We start from the raw sequence: 23,901 nt of genomic DNA, 5'->3' as shown, positions 1-23,901 counted from the left end.
CTGAAAATGCTAGACTTAACAGTCTAGCATGGGAACAAACCACAGCTAATGTTCTTGCAATGCTACTGTGCATTAAGTTTTAGTTCTATATATGAGAAACATAATGATATTGCTTGCTAATATGACTGTACCTCCTGATGGAATGGGTCTTTTTTATATTTTGATCAATGGAATGGGTCTTGTTTATATTTTGATCAATGGAATGGGTCTTGTTTATATTTTGATCAATGGAATGGGTCTTGTTTATATTTTGATTAATTATTATTCATTGTAACTCCCAAATAGCATGTTTGTGATTGTTTTAGACTATAAAGAACAGGAATTAAATCACCAGCAGTTGTTTTATCATTAGTTCCATCAGATTTGTTTATATGACAAATGAACATGATGGTTGTTTACCTCTTTTCCAATGTAAACATTAAAAAAGGGCAGGACAATGATAAGAAATTAGTAAAAAGATAACAAAATTGTGTACAAGTCCGACTGCTTTATTCGAATGGCATAAGCTGTGTAGTATTCATAATCATTCAGCAAAACATAATGGTACTGGATTAAATCTGTGTTTCAGCTAATAAGTGAAGTGCAATTTCAGTTTTCAAACGAAGAAACAGCGAAGCAAAAAGCATCACCAAGGAGTGAAAAAAGGATAAAGCCAATTTATGGTGGTTTAACACTCATGTTCATGCAGAAACATAGCTTTTGCAATAATATTTTCAAACATATTAATGTTTTACAACATAAATTACCACAATAAAAATACCATATGTGGTAGGTGACAAAAATAAAATGGTTTCAAGAAACATGTTGCTAAGAATATAGAATTAATCAAGCACAGATATAATTTGTTAATCCAAACTACAAATAATCAGTAGATAAATTTAATTAGATCTTACCTTTTTATTTTGCAATATAGCAATAAACATTATTTAGAGGGTAACAAAAATACTTTACTATAGCACCATAGGGAGTTAGTGAGCAAATGAACATTAATTCATGTCCAAACCTAGCAAGTTTCTCCTTAAACTGACATTCCAGTCTTCTTAAAGGTTTACATCTTTTTTAATATTTTCAATAGACTGCATTTCGAGTAGAAGACTACTAAGAATTTCACAATTTCAAAATGATCTTTAATGACAGAATTTTATGCTTCTGCACTCATACTGGTATTCCTCAGTCTCTACCACAAAATAATAACTTTGGTTCCATTCCTTTCTACATCATCTAATATCACACAATCATGTTATGGGATCACGTTATCCAGGTTCTCATGGATTCCTACAGACTATGATTGTCTTTCTTAAAATTTGAGGATTAATGGTACACGAGTTTTCGTCAAATTCTGATAGTGGCATAGGATACTTTAAAAATTTTTAAACATTAGTGACCTTGGATTTGTTGAAATCAAATTGTCCCTATGATTCTTCTCAAGTTTTAAGTTTGTTTGAGTGTTACCGACCTAGATTTTGTTTTCATCAAATGTGGGTTAGTGGCCAAGGATTTTTAACAAACAGAGAGAGAGAAAGTACAGTGACATGTAATTTTTTGAAAACTTTCAAATGCCAGTGGTCTTGAGTGTTACTGGTCTAGGAACGTTCAAAAATTGCTAAGAATTAGTGGCCAAGGATTTTTTTCAAAAACATTCAGAGATGGCAAAATATTTTCAAGAAGTTTTGATTTTTTCTATTTAAAAGCAGAAACGAAAGGGAGATGATTAAGATTTCACTATAGCTGACATCATGTGAAAGGTATGGTGTTAATATTAGAGAGGTTATTAGTAAATATAGGAATGTTGACACTAACCTTAAAATTTACAAGCCACACTATTGATATAACAGACACCTGGGAATCTTTGAGTGGGATGCCAATAACCTCACATGATATTTATCAAAACTAGTGAATAACCATCCAGTAAACATAAACACACTTACTCAGTACATGAGAAAATATTCAGTGGACCTTTTGATCTGTGTATAATTCAAACAATAAACAAATGCTCTCCTGTACATCTTAAGATGATTCGCAGTATTACAATGTAATACCTATATTTAGCACATTAACATCAGCTAGTAAATAACTATAAAATGATTTTTTTTTCTAAATCCAGAATTTTACGGAATATTTGTAAAATTGTTAACTTGTGACAAATACAACTGTTTTGTAAAAAGACAAATAATATTTTTTGAAAATTAATTTGTCATGAAAAATGGAAAAATGAAGTTAATATAATTAAATTGATAATAAGATTACTCTGGCATTTCCATACATTCCTTACTGAAGGAAACTAACAACATACCAGTATAGTGAAAAAGTACTGTGGTATGTACTACAGGAAAAATTACCATGGTGATCAGAATACAGGTAATACCATGCACCTCAAATGCTTACTCAGAAAACTGTAACACGTATAGAATTTAAAATATTGTATAGATCCTTTTCTGTATAAGCAGATCCTGATATGTTTTAACTTTGCTTTTCAATGTCACCTTATCCAGTCCTACATGGTGAAAGTGTGCTAAAATATGACTACTATGACCAATTTGTTAACAAATTTAATGTGAAAAATTCAAGAAACTGCCATCATGGCTATCAATGTTTAGTGTCCCTGGCTTCCTTTTTATAGTGTCCATTAGGGTCCAATATTTTATTGTTTAAACAATAAATGAATCTTTTTGATTTGTCTCCAGTCCAGCCATCTATTATAAGTACCTGCCTTCTGAATTACCTATTTATCATCAAAGATTTTGATACTAAATGATATCCTAATAATTTTAAAACAAAAATTATCATATAAAACCTTTTTGCATTAAAAAATTTGAATTAAGCTTAGGAGTTGGTGTGGAAAAATGTCAAAAATAAATATAAAAATGAAATAAAAAATAGATACATTCAAATAAACAAATGGCAAAAATAAATAAATAAAAAATGAAAATAAAAAAAAACATCTGAAAATTCAAACACACAAACGGCAAAAATAAAAAAATATAAAAATGAAATAAAACATAGATACTTTCATATTTGACTCTTTTATTGTATACAAGTCATTTTGAAGCTAATGAAAAAATGACTTAATTGAAAAAGATATCGAAATACAAAGAAGTAACACATAGGCATACACTTGAAGTATAAATGATTTCAAGAGAATTAGTCTACAAAAAACCATTTCAATTGATTTTTCAAGCAGCTATTCCAACAGACAACAAAGTTGATGATAACATCAATATTGACAGATAATCTAATGTCATGTAATAATTATTACATTTAAGAAACTACACATAGCAGTTTCTCATCAAATAAATCAAATACTTTATTTAATATAAAGCTAGTGCCAAGATAAAAAAACAATAAAACACAATGATGATGATGTCATTGTTATTATTATTCATGAATTATGTTTAATATTATTTAATTGTCTCAAGAAAGAATTCATTTTTTCAGGTAAACCTGCACTGCATCCTCACTGGTTCATTTTTTCTTACTGCAGGCCCTCTTACTCTGCAAATGGTAGCGAATGCCTTTGTTGCCCTGGTACGACTAATGTTGTACTTCTAATAACAGCTGGCCAGGGCAGTAATTTACCCCTACATTATTTAAAATTAACTATTTCTTGACTTGTGTATGAAAATTTTGATAAACCACTGCAGTATGGGGTAGCTGGTATTGCATCAGATCATAAGGTCACAAGTTTTAACCAATTAAATGTCATATCTTTTCAGTAATCTAGGCTGACTGACTTGGATGAGTTTTTTGTCTCCTTCTTCACATGAAGACTCAAGACATTTGTAAATTTGAATGTGTACCATTCTGTTATTTGAAAATAGATTTTGATCAAAAGGATCTGTGTCATGGATTTTCAATTAAAGGTACCAAACCTTTCAGATTTGTTTTCTAGAGCCACCAGTAAGAGGAAAATATTGCATTTTTGAGGCTTTTGTGTATTTTCTTTAATAACTTGGCAATGAAGCAAAATATAAAACACCTGAGGTACAGTTCCCTGAAAAAGACTTTTGTCTACCACAAAGTTTATTTTCAAATACAATATGGATGCCTTCTAAGATATTACTGTAACAGAACTGTTAACTATAATTCATGCTTTAGAGTTAAATGGCTCGTGTAATAAATATGGATTGGCCACTTTCAAACAAACTTGAGAAATTTTATCCTTTTAAAGCACCTTTTAACTATGGACTGCAAGAGAATTTTAGCCACCCATCATCCCTTCAAACCAAGACCTAAATCAACATCCTCTTGACCTTCAACTTTTGATCTGATCTGCCAATTATTTTCCGAGTACAAAGGTGAATCTGGTATAAAGCCTATTCTCCAATGTGTATCCAAGGACATAAAAATATTTTATTTCACCCCACCACTAGCCCTATATATTTTATTTAACCAGTAGCTTCTCTACCTTTTGCCTCTTTAGCAATGATGTCTAGAAATGTTACTATTAAATAAACACAAGATACTGTATCCCTACTTTTTGTTGGGTCCTGATTTTGGTGGATTTCACTGTTGCCCAGAACCACAAAATTTAAAGACCCAATAAAAATTAGCCACATGTGATAATGAAAATTCCCCTCCCTTCATTTTCTTTCTGTGTTTCATTCCTAGATATCAACAAAGCTGTTTCAAAACTGAACATCATTTCTTTAATCTGGCAATATTATCTTATACGTATTTTATTTTCACCTATTAAACAGGAATTATAAAGCAGTTTATATTGTTTCAATGCATACATATACAGTACTGAGTAGCTGTAATGTCCACTCGCTGCCTGAAATCAATATGTTGTGTCATAATGAATGATTGAGAGAATCAATCCTTGTGAAACCATGTTTTATTTTATTCACACATGCTTAATCCCAAGGACCATGATCAAAATATTAGAACGAATTGCTTGCAGCACAATTACTAATGAAACACAAGGTATACACAATAATTACTGCTGAGTACCGGAGGTACAGAAGCTCACACTACTGATTTTCTGACAAAACCATGGAAGCAGCATGTCAGTTAGGTCCGTACACAAAAATGTTTGTCAGACAGGTAATCCAGAAATTCATGAATTAAACAAGTCCAGTATTCTCAAAGCAATGGTAAATCAGGTCCAGTGTTACACAAGTTTTCATGTCAAACATAAACATCCATTTAGCATTGATCGGTTTCACTGAGAAGGTTTGAAGGAAAGTCTGGCAGTTTAAGATGGTTCATACACAAGGCAGGCTCAAACAAAGGAGTGATACCATTAATTTTCAATTTAGTTAGCATCTTCAACCTTTGATGAGCTCTGAACACATCAAAGGTTGATACTGCTTGCTAAATTCATTGAGCATGGGGCCATATTATTCAAACCGACAAGGATATAAACTGAATTTTACCATTCTTTAGTTGCTGTGTTAACAACCATGGTCATCAGAAAGGAACTGATGATGCAACTGTATGGACAGTGTTTTGAGATCATACTCATGTACTTTAATAAAAAGTTGTGTTACTGGCTCTGATGTTGAGTGTAAATGATTATTCTTAAAAAGTGTTTAATTAGTGCTCATACAGGTGGTTGTTGTTGTTGTTGTTGTAGGGTTTAACGCCATTTTTCAGCACACGATAGGCTATACATGGCGGCCAGTATTAATGGTGGAGGAAGAACCCGGGAAAACCCCAGAAAGAACCACCAACCCACGAGAAGCTACTGGCAAGCTTTCTCACATACCCACATTGGCTGAATCCGAGACTTGAACCTACGCAGACAGAGGTGAGATGGCAGTGATCCGTAACGGAGAGCGCTTTAGACCACTCGGCCTCTCGGGGCCCCCATACAGGTGGTAGTATTGTTTTAAACATTGAGAAGAGTGACCATTTCTTGTCAGAATGGATTTTTTCTTTTGTATTCTTTCTCTGTAGAGGTTAGTCCATGAAATTAAATACTACAAATACGAAAACTCAGTCAAAACTACAAATTTCAGTACCCATGAAAACGTCTTTTTTCTACAAACCACAAAAACTGAGACCCACAAAAATAAATGAAACTACATTACTGCCCTTTAAAAAAATCAAAACTAAACAAAATTTAACCCATAGGCTCCACTGGACAGAGTGACAGATGATGGATAAAAAGATGGATATTGGGTACACATTCGCTGTGACATTCATCATGGGCAAAGTAAAAACTGGTTGTAAGAATATAGTTTGGACTTTATGGTAGAATAATAAATAGAAAATAATATGTCAACTGAAAACCAAGCACCATTATCTTTGTAAGGCCTCAGTTGATTTGATGAAATATTCTTCCAATATGTGCTGAATCATTCCAATCTTGTTAACTTAACCAAATTTTAAGAAAGAAAGAATTTAAAACTTTCTACATTAACAGGTTAATGCAGTTGCTTTCTGCCACAGAAATTCAATCGTGTAATAAGGTGTTTTACATTCCCTACCAAAAATTATAGGAATAGTTGATCACTGAAAAGTATATTACATGGTGTGACCTTAAATAGATTTTATAATCAATGTTTTAATCACTTAAGTAATATTACTGTAGATGGAATAAATTATATTTATAAACCTAATACATAAAAACTCAACAGAATAAGAATTACTTCATGTGACTTTAAAAAACTTATTTTTGCTTATTTTCTATGTACACAAGAAAAGTACTTTATCAATACAAGGGGACAACAAAAAAGGTGCTATTGATTACAAGAGAAAATATCAGGAACATGACTTGGTAATGTACTGGATCAAACATATATGCACACTATCATTGTGATACCTTATTAAATCTATCTGATCTAATTAGGAAACTTTGACTGAAAAACAAATTTTGGCAAACTTTCAATTGTCACACTTTTGGCTTATATAAAGCATGTTGTAACGATCATACATTGCTCCATAAATTACTTGAAGTTCTGACTCTTTGAAGCTCTGGATATTTTCACAGAATCTCTGGAACCTCTCTTTATATCAATCATATTTCGAAAACTGTGATGCTGATACACCTGCATTCTCTATGATAGCTGCCTTTGTCCTAGTGATGTGGTTGTTAGTAGATGAACTCTACACTTGCTCCCATCAGCCAAATGTGTTGGAGTCACCATTGGATCATGGCATAACTTCAACAACAATGTAGCATCAGTTTGAACTTGATATCCATATGGTGTCCTACCAATCCTGTCAAAACCAAAAGATGACTCGCATAGTTTCTCATTATTTCGAGCTTGATATTCATATGAAGTCATGTCCATCCCAATAGAACCAAAAGATGACTTTCATAGTTTCTCATTATTTCAAACTTGATGTTCATACCAAGTCGTGTCCATCCTGTTATAACCAAAAGATGACTCTCGTAGTTTCTCATAATTTTTAGCCTGTTGTTCATACCGAGTCAAGTCTAACCTGTCAGAACCAAAAGATGGCTCTCTAAGTTTGTCATAATTTCAAGCCAGATGTTCATAATGACTTGTGTCCATCCTGTCAGAACCAAAAGATGGCTCTCTAAGTTTGTCATAACTTCGAGCCAGATGTTCATAATGACTTGTGTCCATCCTGTCAGAACCAAAAGATGATTCTCCCAGTTTCTCATCACATCGAGCATGATACATATACTGTTTCTTATCCATCCTGTCAGAACCAGAAGTGGACTCTTGTACCTTATCATACTGAGTTTGACTCCTTGAATCAATGGATTTCCCGTACAAAATTTTCCACATGGATTGGATATGGAATCCATATGTACTTTTACAGAAGTATCCATATGGACATTTTTATTCTACAGCTGAACCAGTCTTATGGATTTCAGTGTATCCATGTAAATGTTATGGATTCCTTACGTACTCCATATGGAAAATCTCATGGAATATGCAAATTAATCCATGAGATCTGTAGGTTGTCCATATGGAATAATATAAAAAATTCCATATGGAATTTGTGAATAATCCATATGGAATCTGGCAATAGTCCATATGGAATTGGGAAATATACCATATGGAATTTGTAAATAGTTCATATGGAATTTAGTAATAGTCCATCCCGTACGAAATTTTCCAGGCGTACTTTAAGCAGATTTCAGATGAGTTTTTCAAGTGCTTTCTGCCTAAACCATAAAAAGTCTGCTTAAGATTTCTATTAAACTGCCTAACGATTCTTAGATATTATTGGGAATCAATGATAAATATTCAAAATAATTTTAAAATGGATTATTTTGACAGACATTATCAAATAAGATTTAGGTTTTTCTTGTCCTCATTTTCTTTCTTGCATATAAAACCTAATCCATGATGGCATCACTCAAGTCTTTTTCATTTCACTGAAAAGTTTGGTGAGATTTCACAAATATTTCGATCAAAACTTTCATTGAAATTGTAGTGAGATCTCACTAAAATTTCACTGAAATATTTGTGAGGTTTCACAAAAAATTTGACTAAAAGTTTTGAGATTTCACTAAAATTTTGATTATTATTTAGCATTTTACTTATGTTTCAATAGTTTTTGAGACATTTCAGAAGGTTTCAAATTAATAATGGATATGAATTAAACAGGACTTATTAACCAAGGTAATATTAAGTGTGCATGAATTTTTTTTTTACAGATGTTGTAATTATACGACATCCAAGGCAAGAGATACGGGAGTTAAAAATAATAATAATAATAATAATATAATAATAATGACTTTATTTAGAGAAGGTAACTTAATTAGTTACAGGACTAATCTACCAATGAGGCCTTCTATCTGTTATGTACAATATATAAAGTAAATACAACATGATGTGAAGAATCTGGCTTGACAATAAATAATAAGTGGTTTTAAAAATCAAAGAATCAAGCCTGGAATATATGCACAGGCATCATTGAACACATAAACATATTTAAAATATTAATCTGCATTGAAAAATTCAACTGTGAAAATAATGCAAAATTATAGAAAAGCATCCATTTGAGATATGAAAAGAAGAAATGCTTGGAGTCTGCCTTATGTCATTTGTACTGCAGACTTGATTTTTCATTAATGTACAAACTATGATGCTGTTGAGGTCTCTTGAATTAGTCCTTGTTCTATAAGCAGCCGTGACAAACATTTATCATAATTACTCTTATTTTACACTGAATTCCAACACACCTAGAATATTTTGATAACATACACAATAATGCCTCTTTATATTGAATGATTCTGTGTGTGGGCCAAGAAAATTCCGCAAAGATATGACGATCTTTGATAGACAAGGGTATTTGGCAACAATTCCCACCAGTGATCTATACGTTGGCCTCTTTAAATTCATTTTGGAAGTTAATCAGTTTTTAGTTATATAACTTCGAAATCATCCTGGTTCAAGTCCTTGTCATATTTAGCACGTTAGCCACTACCGTGAAGCTCTTTATGGCACAAAAGCAAAATACTAGTCCTGGCGTTCAGTTTTCATACAGACTGACCAATTACGTTCCCATCGTCTTTGCATTCAAGCTATTCTCATTGCCACACATTTTTCAAATGGTTATTCAATCTCGTATCCTGCTCGAAAATTTGAATCGCCATGTTTTGCATTCCCACCAGTTTCCATTACGCAACGATTCATTGGGTAAGTACAAAATTTTGACCAATCAGAAAGTTCTTTACAGCTATCATCATTTAAATAATAAACGGAACAAATACTTATTAGAAAGCTTACTGTGGAATGGGACCAGATAGAGCATTATTTTAAAAAATGTTTCGGAAACAATATTAAAAAAACGGGTCCGTATCGAAGAAAATCAGATTCAGGTCAGGAGAAAAGCGAAATTCTGATTTAAAACAGAAAACAAGAAAATTTGTTTGAGGGCAGTTAAATCCAGTTTAAGTTAAACAAAAATACAACAACAACAACAACAAAATTTGATAAAGAAATATAACCAGGAAAGATGTGGAAAGAAGTTATTGTACCCAAAATAAACAGTACAATTACAGTTATCAGAAACAGGAGATATAAATGCTGCTGAAAATCATTCAAATTGAGAAACAAAAAATAAATTTTATTATATATTATTGATACTTTTTAATGAGATGTCAGTGATATTACAATCACAAAATATCACTATATTTTCAGAATTTTTTGACAAACTCTCAGTGAAATTTCAATCACAAATTCCCACTGATATTTTCAGAAATGTTGGCAGAGTCAGTGAAATTTACATCACAAAATTTCACTGATATTTTCAGAAATTTCGGTAAAATCTCCTAAATTATCTTAATTTTAGTGGAAAAGGACATTTGAGTGAATGTCAACAAATGTTTACTGTGATTTTGCTGAAATTTCAATCACATTTTCACTAGGGTACGAACTTTGTAGAGCATATTTTAAAAGGAAGCCAACAAAAATTACTTTTCAGAGTAAACATCAGATCAAGCCCAAATTCCACCTTGCACCAAATTTTATAAGTCCAAAGATTCATCTATGCTTGTACTACCAAATATTAATTTTCTGATCATGTCTACATTTTCTCTCCTTTTTTGGTCATGTCTTTGTCTGCTTTTAAACATCTGTGGAAATAAATTACAGAAAACTGACATGCATGTGTTTCTTCAAATTTATATGAGTACATGTATATATTCCTCCTTCCACATCAGCTATACTGACATATACATGTACTCTAACTTCCACCAATATTTCTATTTGAATCAGATAGTTTAGGTTATTAATTCTTCAGAGAGTATTTTCCATGATGCTATAATACATGAGCCTGCTTTCCATATGGGAAAAAGTGCTTATGGATTAAAGTTACAACTTTATTCCATATGGAATTTTGACTTGCTGTGAAGTACTTATGGAATTGACATGGAATAAATTGTCTGATTCCATAAGTTTTTCGGTCCATATCTCTTCCATACGGATTCCTGAAGTATTCCATATGGAAGCCATGAGAAATTTCTGTACGGGTTGTCATCACTTGCTGTGAGTCTCCCAACGATGGCGGCAGATTTTTCTCTAGGACTTGTAGAAGGCTCTACGACTCTTTTTGCCAGAACTGGGCCATCCTTGTGAAGTAATAATGCTGGCCATAACACGTAATCAACATTGTCACCAGAATTTGTGCAATGTCTGTACAAGTTGGAGTCAAAATGTGCACCTCTTTCAGGGTCTCCAGAAAGAACAACAGGTGGCTCCTGTATGGACATCAGCCAGCAAAGATGAAAACATTTCTTTGAATAAATTTCCACTTTTTCCTTCTCCAGATAAATCCTTCCCACCAAGCCTGTAAGCTTCTCTTGTATAAATTCCTGAAATGCATATTTCTTTCAAGAAATCTCAATCTCAAACAGTTGTGGTATGGCATATATCATGTAAGCATGCCATTCAGCAAACAAGTATATAAATTATTCACTGTAATCAGCATCGAAAATGATTGCATTGATGCATGAAATTGCAAAATTACATGGAATCCTTACAACTACATGAACATAGTCACAGACATGCATATCATCACCAATAATTTTTCTGAATCTAAGTGTTTATGGCAAATGTTCACTAGTAATATTTTACAGCACTGCATCAATGCTAAATAAAGAAGCTAAAATTCTCCCTTTTGAACCTTTTAAGAAATTTCGCAAAAGAGGAACCAAAGGCAAAATTAACATTGCTGTACATTGACACTAATGACAAATATACCCTACAAAGTTTCACTAGTATCCTAAAAGTGGTGTGGGAGGAAAGGCAACTATAAGCTTTCTTAAAATACCTCTTTCAAGCATTTTATTCAAGAAATAGCCTCCAAAATGTGTGGGAGGATAAAAAGCTAAATCTTTCATGTATATCTACATTAACCACATATCTAGTCCAAAATATTTCATTATCATCTTCCAGGCAGTTGGGGATGGGAAACGATAACAAACTTTTCACAGATGGATGGTTTGAATGCAACAACAGGGTCCATACACCTTTGGTGTGACAAAATTCAAGGACTTTTCAAGGAGTTTACCCAAGTTTGTCAAGTGCCCAGTGCACATTAAATATATTTATCAATGGCCATTTAAAAGGATATTTTTTTTTATCTGCTGTCATGTGATTGCTCATCAAAATTTTACAGGTACATTTACACACTGATGTAAGTACATTGTGAAGAAAGCAGTTTTTCTGTTCACAGGCATAAAGCCATAATTTACACCCAAAGTTTAGTTGCGACGCCAAAAAAGTAAATAATAGACTTACAGCAGACTTCTGAATTTTAGATTGTAAACCAAAAATCAGAAGCTTGGACATACAATAAGAACAAATTGCAACCATTTTTGTGTATATTTTTCATAATCTTTTGTTTCTAGAGTTTGAACAGCTGATTCACCATAATTTAAAGTACAACTGCCACAGAAAATAAATTGATGAAGAAGAATGATTGTTGGAAAATCTTTGAATGCTCTCTATATTCAGGTCCATGCACAATTATAAATATCTGATTGGTCACATGTTGTAAACCACCCAACATCATTCAGTTTTATTTCAATTACATGATATAATGGTATGAAACACAACTTTAATACATTTGATTGTAGATTATTTTTATATTTTTCAAGGACCAAGGCTTATTTTCAAGTACTTTTCAACATAAAAATGATTTTCAAATACTTTTCAAGGATCGAACTTCAAGTACTTTTCAAGGTACCGTGCAAACCCTGACCAAATACATCTAGCTACAAAGATTCATTAAAATTCCTAATTCTAATTACAAAGAACATGTACAAGTGGTGATGAACTGAATCCCCCAAGTGCCTCCCTTTTTGACAATATTTCAATAAATGTTCATACAATTGTGACAGAGAGAAAAAGTAAACTTTTATTATGCATCTATGTGAACCTATATAGCATTTCCAAAAAGCTCCAATCAGTGAAGGAGTGGCAGAGACAAGCTGTATTTTCAAAACACAATTGTTTCTGACAATTGTTTTAACAAATGTTTGCAAGAATGGGCCAGAATGAAAGTAAAACCCAACTGCCCATCAACACCAACCTCATGTACAGCTTCCAAAGTATCAATACAATCTTTCAAGCAGTGTAGGAGATGAAGTGATGACAAATTTAATCACAAAAATACCCTTTCTGACAATCTTTTAAGCAACATTCCTCAAAAATGAGCCAGAGGAAAAAAGTACAACTTTACTGCACATCTACACCAACCACATATCTAGCCTACAAAGTTTTAATCAAATCAACACATTTACATGAGCTATCTAATTAACAAATTAACAAAAGATTCATTAAAATCTACTAAATGGTGTGGGAACAATCTTTGTCAAGGATGAATGGATAGATGGACAGACTGAGGCATGAGCCAATGAAGTATCCAGCTGTTTGCTAAACTTAAGTGATAATAAGTAATTTCATTTCACTCATACAGTATTTGGAAACAATGTGTAATACTTCACACAATGGTGATCATTATGTCCAAAGAGACATGCAAGCCTATGTCCATTCTTGAACAAAAACTCTCTAGTTTACAATAGTTTCATAAAAATCTTCTAAATGGTTTGGGATTAATCTTTGTCGAGGATGGACAGAATAAGACACAGGAGCAATTATAATATTGTAGCTCTCTGCTAAATTGTAGTGATCATAAATAATATCATGACCTTATTCAAGAGAGGGCCGCAGGGAGTCGGGTCTAATTATACTTCCATTTAACAACTTTACATGTAATATAGTGATCATGCTCTTTTATGCAGTTAAAAGTGTCAGTTTTTATGTCTCTATGACCTGTGTAAAATGTTTCTCTCTCTTCTTATTCCCAAAAAAATATACAAAGACTTCTTTTAATGGACATTTTACATTTATTTCCACAAAATGTGAAATGTTCTTAAACATATTAGTTATACCTTCTTTGATATAGGGATACCAATCTTTAATATAAGAGCACCATACATCCTTTCTTGCAGAATGCATAGATATTGTACACTCTTGGTTCAACTACTGACAAGGTATGGTCATCAGTGGATTGCATTTTAGGTGTTTCCATATTGTTAGTATATTACAAATGTTGACTTTATGTGTTTAGAACTCTCAGTTATACCTATTTTCATCATCATGTTGATTATTATTAATATTTATAATTGTAATATTTATGGCGCACTCTAGCTGAGGCGGTTCACCAAACATGTCAAATTAATGTGTACTCCAACTTAAGTTCCAAGATTACTTCATGACCTGACAGAAATGAATGAGCAGTGTTTCAATCAGATGAATCACCCAGATGTGTAAAAAGTTGCCTACCTGTAAATAGATAGTGTTATGAGACCTCTACCAGTGTGTAAAAAGTTGCCTACCTGTAAATAGATAGTGTTATGAGACCTCTACCAGTGAAGTGACTTTTGTTGCAGCAAATACTTTAAGAGTTAACAGTTAAATAAAATAGTATACTGCTCAGAGTACATATTTATCTTAAATCTAAATGCTACAAATATCTATATATAAATGACAGACTTTAAATAAACAAGAGTAACTCGAATGGACTGACACTCAACTAAATGAAACATCTTTTATCTAGTTATAATTGATTGGTTAAATTGTACTGAAAATATTTCTGATTGTTGTGAGAATGCCCAGTTACCAAATTTTATCAAAATAAACAACAAATTTTTTAATTTTTTTTCAGGTTTGAGTTTAAATGTCTATGACATATGTGCAAGAGCATTAATAAATTCTTTGTCATATCCTTTGATCCTAAACCTGATATAATGAATACAAGATTAATCAAAGGCTGTGTACATTTTTGTTGTAATTTTTGAGTAGCAGTAAATTACTTGGACCACTCGAACACCTGCTCAAACTTCTGTCTTTATCTTCCAATATTTTGTAATAGAAAACATTCATTTATCCAGCTTTGCATGTACTGTCACTAAATTGACATAATTTTCAATTAGCCAGTCATAATTTGCAACCATAAATGGTACCTACATGTCTAGGTGTCACATCACCTTTTCTGATAATGGCCTGTCAAAATAAACAGTGAAAACATGCTGAAATGCATATACTATAACATACACAACGATTTCAGTATATTTATTAGGACTCTTTGCATGTTTTTTTAAAACTAATAATATATTGTTTTGGAATTAAACTTGAGACTTGACCACTTGCAACCCAAAACCGATAAAAGTAATAAATGACGTCATCCAAATCTGAGACAAAATTCATCAGCCAATTAAAGGTAGGTAACTTATGGCATAGAAAAACTTTCAATGAGGAATAAATTGATGGCAAAAAAAAAGGTGCGTGTGTCTGTGTGTTTGCATGCATGTGTGCTGGCGAGAAAATTAATTTTTTATTTACACAATAATATTGAGGCAAATTATATATATATATATATATATATATATATATATATATATATATATATATATATATATACACACACACACATAACATTTGTTGGCAAAAGTAAGAAATTTAGGTTTTGTGTAAACAATACTATCCTGTACTCCAATACACATTGTATTTCACATTAGAAGATCTCTGTACTTATCATGGATGATTGTTGGTTTTTGTTTTATCACTAATATAATTGTTAACATCAAAATAAAATTTGTACCTGGAAAAGACCATCAGCTTTCACTATGTTAACATGCTCTTGGGCCTCCCTCAACAACTGCTTGCAATCAGGAGTGGGCTGTTGATGATAATGATCTCTTGAATAAATCCAAATTTACATTTAACTAATGTTCTGTAGAACATAAATAACTCTGGCAAACTGGCTGATAATAATAATACAATATATACTGGAAAATTAAAAAAAGGAACTGCAAACACAGAGGAATGCTATTTCAAAAGTAAACCACATCATAGTGGATATTTTTTCTAAGGGATCATGCCATTAGCTTCTGAAAGGAGATAAGAGGACCACACTCACATGTTACAGGAAAGCCGACTCAAGAGATTTCAGATATAAGAGCTAAAGGGAACGGTTGAGACAAGCATCGATACAGTCACAAAATATCAAACTACATGTATTATAAAATGATGCAAAAGACAAACCTACGACAAATACTTGGCATACAAGAGAAATGAAAGAAGACATAAATCTAAAGCTTCAAATGATGGAATCAAAAGAGAATTTGTTGCAGCATAAACAAAAATAATAGAATGAGACACCCTGACCAAACCAGATATAAATTACAAAATAATTTGGAGACAGGTACCAAAGTTAGACAAGGTTCTGCCACTAATTTGTACTGGAGCACTGAACAAATTAAGACAATTACATATAGGAGTCAAGTGGCCTTAACCAGGATACTGGACCATAAACTTTGCAATAAAGCAAGCAGTTCCAACTCAAACAAGAGTTTCTGAAAACAAATAATGATACAAGATGGAACAATCTTTAACACTGCAATAAAAGCACTAGTAACCATCCGAACATCAAGCCTTAGAAAGAAATGTAAACAAAAAGTCATTAGGGCAAGTAACAGACAAACAATACAAGAAATCAAAGAAATGGCTGCAAACATCAAAGTCTATAAAGACCTGATTCAAATAGTACAAAACACTAGAAATTCATTTCATGCAAACACTGTTTCAGGATAGCCCAGTGTGCAATAAATGAGTGAACAAATTGTCATACTGGTGCTAATCAGCAAGAAAACATCACAATTTTAGCAAAAATCCACCTAGCAGATAGAGGGGAGATAACCTGTAAGAGTTGCTTCCCTTAATCTATATAAAATATATAGAAAAAAGATTCTCTGTCTTTCTGAGAGGGCTTGATTCAGAAGTAGCAAATAAAGTTACCAAAACATAATGTGATCAGGTAATATATTCACAGAAGAAAATAGACTCATATACATGGATAACATTATTGACATAACTGTTAGACTACTATGATAATGAAAGAGTGCGAAATTGAAATCAAAACAATATGATTCATCATGATGTCAGACAAGAAGATCCAACTTGGTGAATTATCCGCCAAAAATGTGCCTAGCAATTCCATGGGTAGTTACTAAATGGAATTTTGTTTCTGTTGGTTTAATGGCACTTTTAACACTTTGCTACCTACATCATGCCTAGGAACTGGGAGCTAAATGCCTTTACCAAGGTAAAATCCTGTGACACTTGGATTGTAAGTCCAACACTCTACAAACTTAGCTATCAGGGTTCCTACTAAATGGAACATATGCTGATGTATGATCACCTAGATAGCAAATGCAGAGGAGTACATCTTGGTGATGAAAGCCAAGAGAAATGAAGGACCAGCTGCTAAGTGACAAGATATTTTCCAAAACTGATGATGATGCAAAAAAATACATGTATTGATCACATAATATGACTCTATAAAGCAACTTTATGATAGTAGATCATGTGATATCTGGTATTAGTTGACTGAGCCAGAAATACTTATTCAATGAGAACATCATGGTGTCTTATAACATGCAATTAAAAATTCATGATAATAGACAAGGGATATCTAATCAAATGAGGTCTTTTTCTCAAGTTAATTCAATTATTATTAAAAGACTGCAAAATTAGTGAGTATTGCATGTGTCTGTATACAATTATTTACAGTAACACTGCAGTATGCAACATGTTTCCATTATTGATGAAGGACGAAATGTGTGTGCTAAGTTAACAGCGATGGTGTGGATCTAACTATAAAACTGACAAACTGACAAACAATAGAATCAGCAATACAAATGCCTCTGTGGCAGAGTGATTGACACAGTGAATGAATGAAGGACAAGCAATTCATGACGCACAATAAGATTTAAAACAAAGATCAACAATGAGTATATTCAAAGGGTTAAGGAAGCAGTAAACTCACAACTATATGAAAGTAACACCCTTGCAAGTATGAACATCTGTATAATAAACTGCCAACCCAAGCACTTATTTCCTCATGGTTTAAAAAAAAAACCACTTAATTACTGAAATTGATTTGTGCATCTAACTGAGCCAGTTCTGCCCAGTTCTTGAAGCACTTAGTATATTATATATACTAATCATTATAATACAAATATAATGTTAGAAAAAGAAAACCTCCATACTGTAATTTTATAACCAGTGCAACAGGAAAGACATATTGGTGGTGGGGGGGGGGCTAAATCATCTCTGTATGATGAGATTTAAACATTATTTTTTTTTTAAATCTGCTTGAAAACATTTTACTCCATGACAAAAGGTACAAGGGAATCGTAGGTACCTTGACAATGTTTTTATCATAATTTAACCTGCTGATGTTAATTTGAATTCCATGTTTCTGTAATGGATCAGCATAGCCTTGTGACTAGAATATTATTCATGTTAAAAATAAAATAACAAAAACAACTTTTACATTAACAATAAGAAACCTATCCAGTCGATCTTATGCTAACTCATTCTGAAGATCCTGCCAGAAGGTTCTCGATCGTCATCATGGTTGACTGGGACACATCACTTGCATGCTTAATGGATTCCTAAAGAATGCAAATAAATTCTGTTAATACCCGTAGCATTTTCAGAAATTTATCAACATAAAAGAAAAAACAAATTAACCAGTTACAAGTGGGATTTATTTCTGAAAATAAAAATACTTCTCAATTCATGAATAATATGACCTAAAGAGATATCTAAATTGACATACAACCCACTGAGTGGCACGCTATATGCCCACCCAATCTTTAAAATCATCTGTGCAGAAGACTGAAATTTGGAGCAGAAACTGTTTGGTTTCTTTCTTTCAGTCAGAATAACTTTGTCATTTGCCCTTTTAATCCCAAAATTTTTCTCCTTAATATAAGTGTAAGTCATCCAAAAAGTCTGGGACCTGGTCTGTGATACAGAGCTAATGTATTATTGTGCGATATATACAATTAGTTTTTAAAGCTATCAATATAAAATGCTGAGTGTTTGATATTTTTATTTACCCACAGAACCTTGAGCAATAGTTCTATTGCACGTTTCTCATCCAAATGAAAGGTTTCTGTCAGTACTTCAAAAGCATTTGTCCACTCGTTGTCATACAACTCGGAATACATTTCTCCAAGCCTACTAGGTCTGTTTTGATCATTCAGATGTGTAATATTGGGGTTTCCCTCCGACATTTGCTGCCCCATCTGCTGACTTAATCTGCATTTTATGAAAATAAAATCACCTGTTTTCTTCTCTTTTCAATACAATGTTATCTTTGCTGCCAGCTATATGTATATTAAAGCTTTTATCATAACTACATTTATAGGACTCTAATATTGACCTCAACCAATAAAAGAAAAAATAATTGCCAGGTAAACAAAATTTACTAGTATAGAGCAAATACTTTTGGGGTGTTTGTCTCTACTTTTGTCAATTTATCTCTACTGATGTATTCATTTTTCCAAGGCAGTAGAATATATTTATTTAAAATTGCTTTGCAATTTTGCTGTAACTGTATGTAAATGTGAACTCTGTTTCAGATACGAAATAAGTACCTTTTCAACTTAAACCTAATTCCTAATTCCATATCTGCAAAGAACATGTACAAGGTTCAATCTGTATGTGATTCTAAACCTCATATCTACCAAAACCATGTTGGAGGCAATAACTTCTAAAGTCTGTAAGTAACCAATTAAGGCAGGCTGGAAGTAAGAAGAGACATACATACATGTGAACGGGTTTTGTTAGTGATATGTTCATACATATTTTTTAAAAACTGCAATTACAAAATACAGTCACATTAAGTGGATACAAATATTCCAACAACATGATATCTTGCTTCCTCTGATCGCATGGCTGATCAAGACATCATTAAAACTCCATACATAGATACAAGTGGGATTTTCATCACTGCAAACACATGTAGCATTTGCCAGACCATAATTTAGAACCCAAGGTTCCACAAAAATGCTTAGAATCAATGTTGTGACTTTGTTATGTTTTTTTGTCAATTATTCATTTGTTTGATGTCAACTTAAAATGTAGACAGCACATCTTAATAAAACCATTAAAAAGACTCAGTGAGTAAGGTGAAAGGTAATACTGACTTAACATAATTAAAATATAACCAAGATATTGACCTGCACAAGTACAACATTTGAATTCTACTTAATGTGAGCCACCAAATGTCACTCCATCTATAAGACAGTCTACTTAATGTGAGCCACCAAATGTCACTCCATCTATAAGACAGTCTACTTAATGTGAGCCACCAAATGTCACTCCATCTAAGAGACAGTCTACTTAATATGAGCCACCAAATGTCACTCCATCTATGAGATAGTCTACTTAATATGAGCTGCCAAATGTCACTCCATCTATGAGACAGTCTACTTAATATGAGCCACCAAACGTCACTCCACCTATGAGACAGTCTACTTAATATGAGCCACCAAACGTCACTCCACCTATGAGACAGTCTACTTAATATGACCTGCCAAATGTCACTCCATCTATGAGATAGCAAAATGCTCATGTTTCCAAAGGGTGTGGGCAAGATCTAGTACAAAACAAGAATACAATTTGTCAACTTGAAAATATAGCCCATGGGACATAACATATAAACTATTGAATTCTACAACCTATATACACTTACAACATACATGCAACTGATATTTGCACTGGAAATCAAACCAAGGCACCAAAGTTCATAACTTGGAAAATACTGAGATCCCATCCCTATAATATAATGCATACAATTAACCTGCATGAAACAAAACAGATATGCAACTAAAAATTGGCTCCAGGATTCCTGGAAACTGATCCTAACAGCACAGATTTTGAGATGTGGAAGTGACAAAGAGAATGAGAACAGGGATATGTGCTTCATAAGCTCTCTGGGTTTATAAAGAAAACTATCTCCTAAAGAGTTCAAAGTAAGAGGGTTATAGAAGGGACAGGCAATGTGACTCCAGTTATCACCCTGCCCCAAATGATATGGATGCCAGAGTCATAGATAAATCTAACATGCTAATTTATTTGGAGCACTTAGAATTATAGAATAGCTGATGACAAAAGATCTGTATTAGGTATGGATTTGTCCATATGATAGTGGTCATGGTACTGTACTAATAAATAATGTTTACAGAATAGCCTACATCATATGTTCTCCCTTTGTTTTAATGAAATAAATGAATTCTTGCATTTGTGAAATGAATAAAATATATAGTGGTCTATGTTGCCAGTGTAACTAATCAATTAAAATTTTCTAGACTTAACATAAAAAAGAAATAAATGTAATTTACAAATTGTAATGTTTTATCTGCATAAATATCTAAGAATGAAAAGATCAAATTCTAACCATGATAAAGATGAGTCTTGTGTAATATTAGATACCAGCATCATTAAATGGTAATTTACCTTATCAATGCATCATCCTTTGCTTTTCAAACTTCCTCCATTTCCTTTTGTTGTGTTAGCAGTCTTTGTTCCTTTTTTTCCAATTCATTCACATACTCTTTAAGTTTTTTTTAAAGCTTTAAAGCTTTCTTCATCAGATTCAATACGCTGTTGAAGCAGAACTAGTTCACTCTTCTGCTCCAAAGATGTCGTCTGTTCCACCATCTTGAGCTGAGCTGCTAGTGTATCATATTTCTCCTTCAAGTCTGAGTATTTCGTCTTCCGGTCCACATTTTCAGCCAATTGGATACTGACATCTTGGCCATTTTTAGCATTCTGCAACAATTATCAAACTGTTAAAAAAGATCCACACAGAATACAGCATTATCATAAGCAATTACGACATCGATTATTCAAACAAAAGCATAAACAATCAAGCAACTATACTACCACACTGTAGCAACAGGGGATGATTTTTTCATAATTATAGAATATATAAAAATGGAATGTTTTCTGCATAATTTGAGTGTGCAGATTTCAAAAATGAACCCATCTTTATGATATATTTTCAAATAAATTCACAGGAAACATTCAAACACATGTACCGTCCACCATTTTTAATACTGGTCTTTGGCAATTTTTGAAAATTCTTGACCTCATGTTATTTCAAGCTGAAATTTGCACATTTCTTACATATATTTTATATAGAAATGTTTTGTGAACATTCAGCTTTAAGAATAAATTGACTTTTTATATGTTCCAGGTAATTCAGGAGCCCCCCTGTGCCTTTTTATCACCCACCACCAACATTTCTGCATGAAATACTATATTTTTTAATCATGCACAAGTTGAAATTATATGTTGCTTTTAAAATGGACTATTTTCTGCTTAATTTGAGTGTGCAGATTTCAAAAATGAGCCCATCTTTATGATATCTTTTCAAATAAATTCACAGGAAGCATTCAAACACATGTACCATCCACCATATTTAATATTGGTCTTTGGTCACTTTTTGAAAATTCTTGACCTCATGTTACTTCATGCTGAAAGTTGCATTTTACATATGGTTATATATAAATGTGTTGTGAACATTCAGCTTCAAGAATAAATTCACTTTTTCTATGTTCCAGGTCCTTCTGAAGACTTTCTGTGCCTTTTTATCACACGCCTCCTAACATTTTTGCAAGAAATAGCATAATTATGAGTCATACCAAGTTGAAATTGTATGTTACTCTTAAAACCAATAGTGCATATTCATTACAGTGTTCTTGTACATAAATACATTTATCTGAAATCACAATTTAGTAAATAACAATTGCTATTTTAGAATTTAGTTATCACATGATATATTTATTTGGTCAGTTTTCATATCTATAAAATGAAACCAATGACAAAAGGTTTTCCACTAAGTTTTCATTACAGTAAGTCAGGATTTCTATAGTGTCAACTTAGGATGGTGCAACATTAAATTTTGTATGTCCTAACTTTGCTATATTTTCATAATAATTCTGACCATTGTTTTGAGCAATATTACGTAGTTCATGAAGTAAAGACAACTGTGGCATCAGAGATAGAGAAGAAACTGGCTCTGAGTTGGTTCTCAAGAAATATTTATGATTATGTATTTGTTTAAATGGAGAAATACTACAGATTGATTCTCTATTCCTTGGCTTATGATGACAATATTCATATTGATATTCACAAAAAATGGCATGACAATTTTAAATGAATTTGTTTTCATTCTTCAAAATAGTTAACTTTTACCTCTTTTCCGTCCCTACTAAACATAAACATTTTAATTTTAATACCAGTGTCTCTAGATAAGAATCGTACGTAGAACAGATTACCTGACATTGATAATATCTCAGTGATCACAATCACATACATATTAGTATCACTGAGTCGGTGAGTGATAGTCCCGTCGAGTATCTAACCTCGAAAATATATTACACAACAAAAGTTGTACAAATATTTAGTAATAAGTTTGGTATAATGAATGAGAGTACGTCTGTATAATCCGATTCCTTGCTATAAACGTCTGCCTTTTCATACAATCAAGTTTTCGTGTGTTTTTGAACCCAAATTATGTCGTATTGTTGTCATTGTTTACGTTTTGTACGTACCCATGTGCCGGGAAGAGTTACCGTTCTTGCTGGCATGGGTGACCTTTGAAAAAGACGTAATTCGTGGGTTTTCCGCAAATATTCGCACACATTTTACCATTATTCTCGTAAAAAGAACTCCAAAGTATTTAAAAAGTATGCGCAGGTGAGCGTATATGTTCGTTTATTTAGTTTTCCAGCGTTTTGAAAAATTCGGTTTTCGTTTTTTTTTCCGATGAATAAGTAGTAGAAATGACCCAGTGTCATATACGCTAAATATAGACATTTGACCTTTCAACCATGAATACATTCGGATGTAATAATGTCGGCTTTTTATATATTAAAGCGGAGAAGGTACCGGGTGTAATGAGGTTTACATTCTGAGAAAACGTTAATCTTGATCGCCAGTGCCCTCTAGCGGCGTCCCCTGTAGCTGCACACTGCTGCAGTAGCAACAATAATAGTATCGATAGCTATTACTACTGCTTTTTTCTTCTACTTCTTCTTTACTACTGCCTTGAACTACTTAATATGTTGTTAATCCCAGTTTTCTACACTCTCCTTTCCACCCT

At 32.6% G+C, this 23,901-nt stretch overlaps 1 protein-coding gene across 1 annotated transcript; it reads right to left on the bottom strand.

Moving 5' to 3' along the window:
- Positions 1 to 467: 467 nt before the first annotated feature.
- Positions 468 to 23,379, bottom strand: LOC149798007 (uncharacterized). Its single transcript, XM_089960825.1, has 5 exons — positions 23,351 to 23,379; positions 21,249 to 21,563; positions 18,800 to 19,046; positions 15,538 to 15,642; positions 468 to 11,242 (listed from the first exon to the last, which is right to left on the bottom strand). Exons 3-5 carry the CDS (start codon positions 19,031 to 19,033, stop codon positions 10,787 to 10,789), a joined length of 795 nt encoding a protein of 264 aa, XP_089816951.1. The 5' UTR covers positions 19,034 to 19,046; positions 21,249 to 21,563; positions 23,351 to 23,379; the 3' UTR covers positions 468 to 10,786.
- Positions 23,380 to 23,901: the final 522 nt, after the last annotated feature.

This window comes from Sinohyriopsis cumingii, chromosome 6, assembly GCF_028554795.1.
Source record: "Sinohyriopsis cumingii isolate HCF-2022 chromosome 6, ASM2855479v2, whole genome shotgun sequence".
Taxonomy (NCBI): Eukaryota; Metazoa; Mollusca; class Bivalvia; order Unionida; family Unionidae; genus Sinohyriopsis; species Sinohyriopsis cumingii.
Note: the sequence above shows the minus strand (reverse complement) of the source record. Positions and strands in the feature narration are given on the sequence as shown.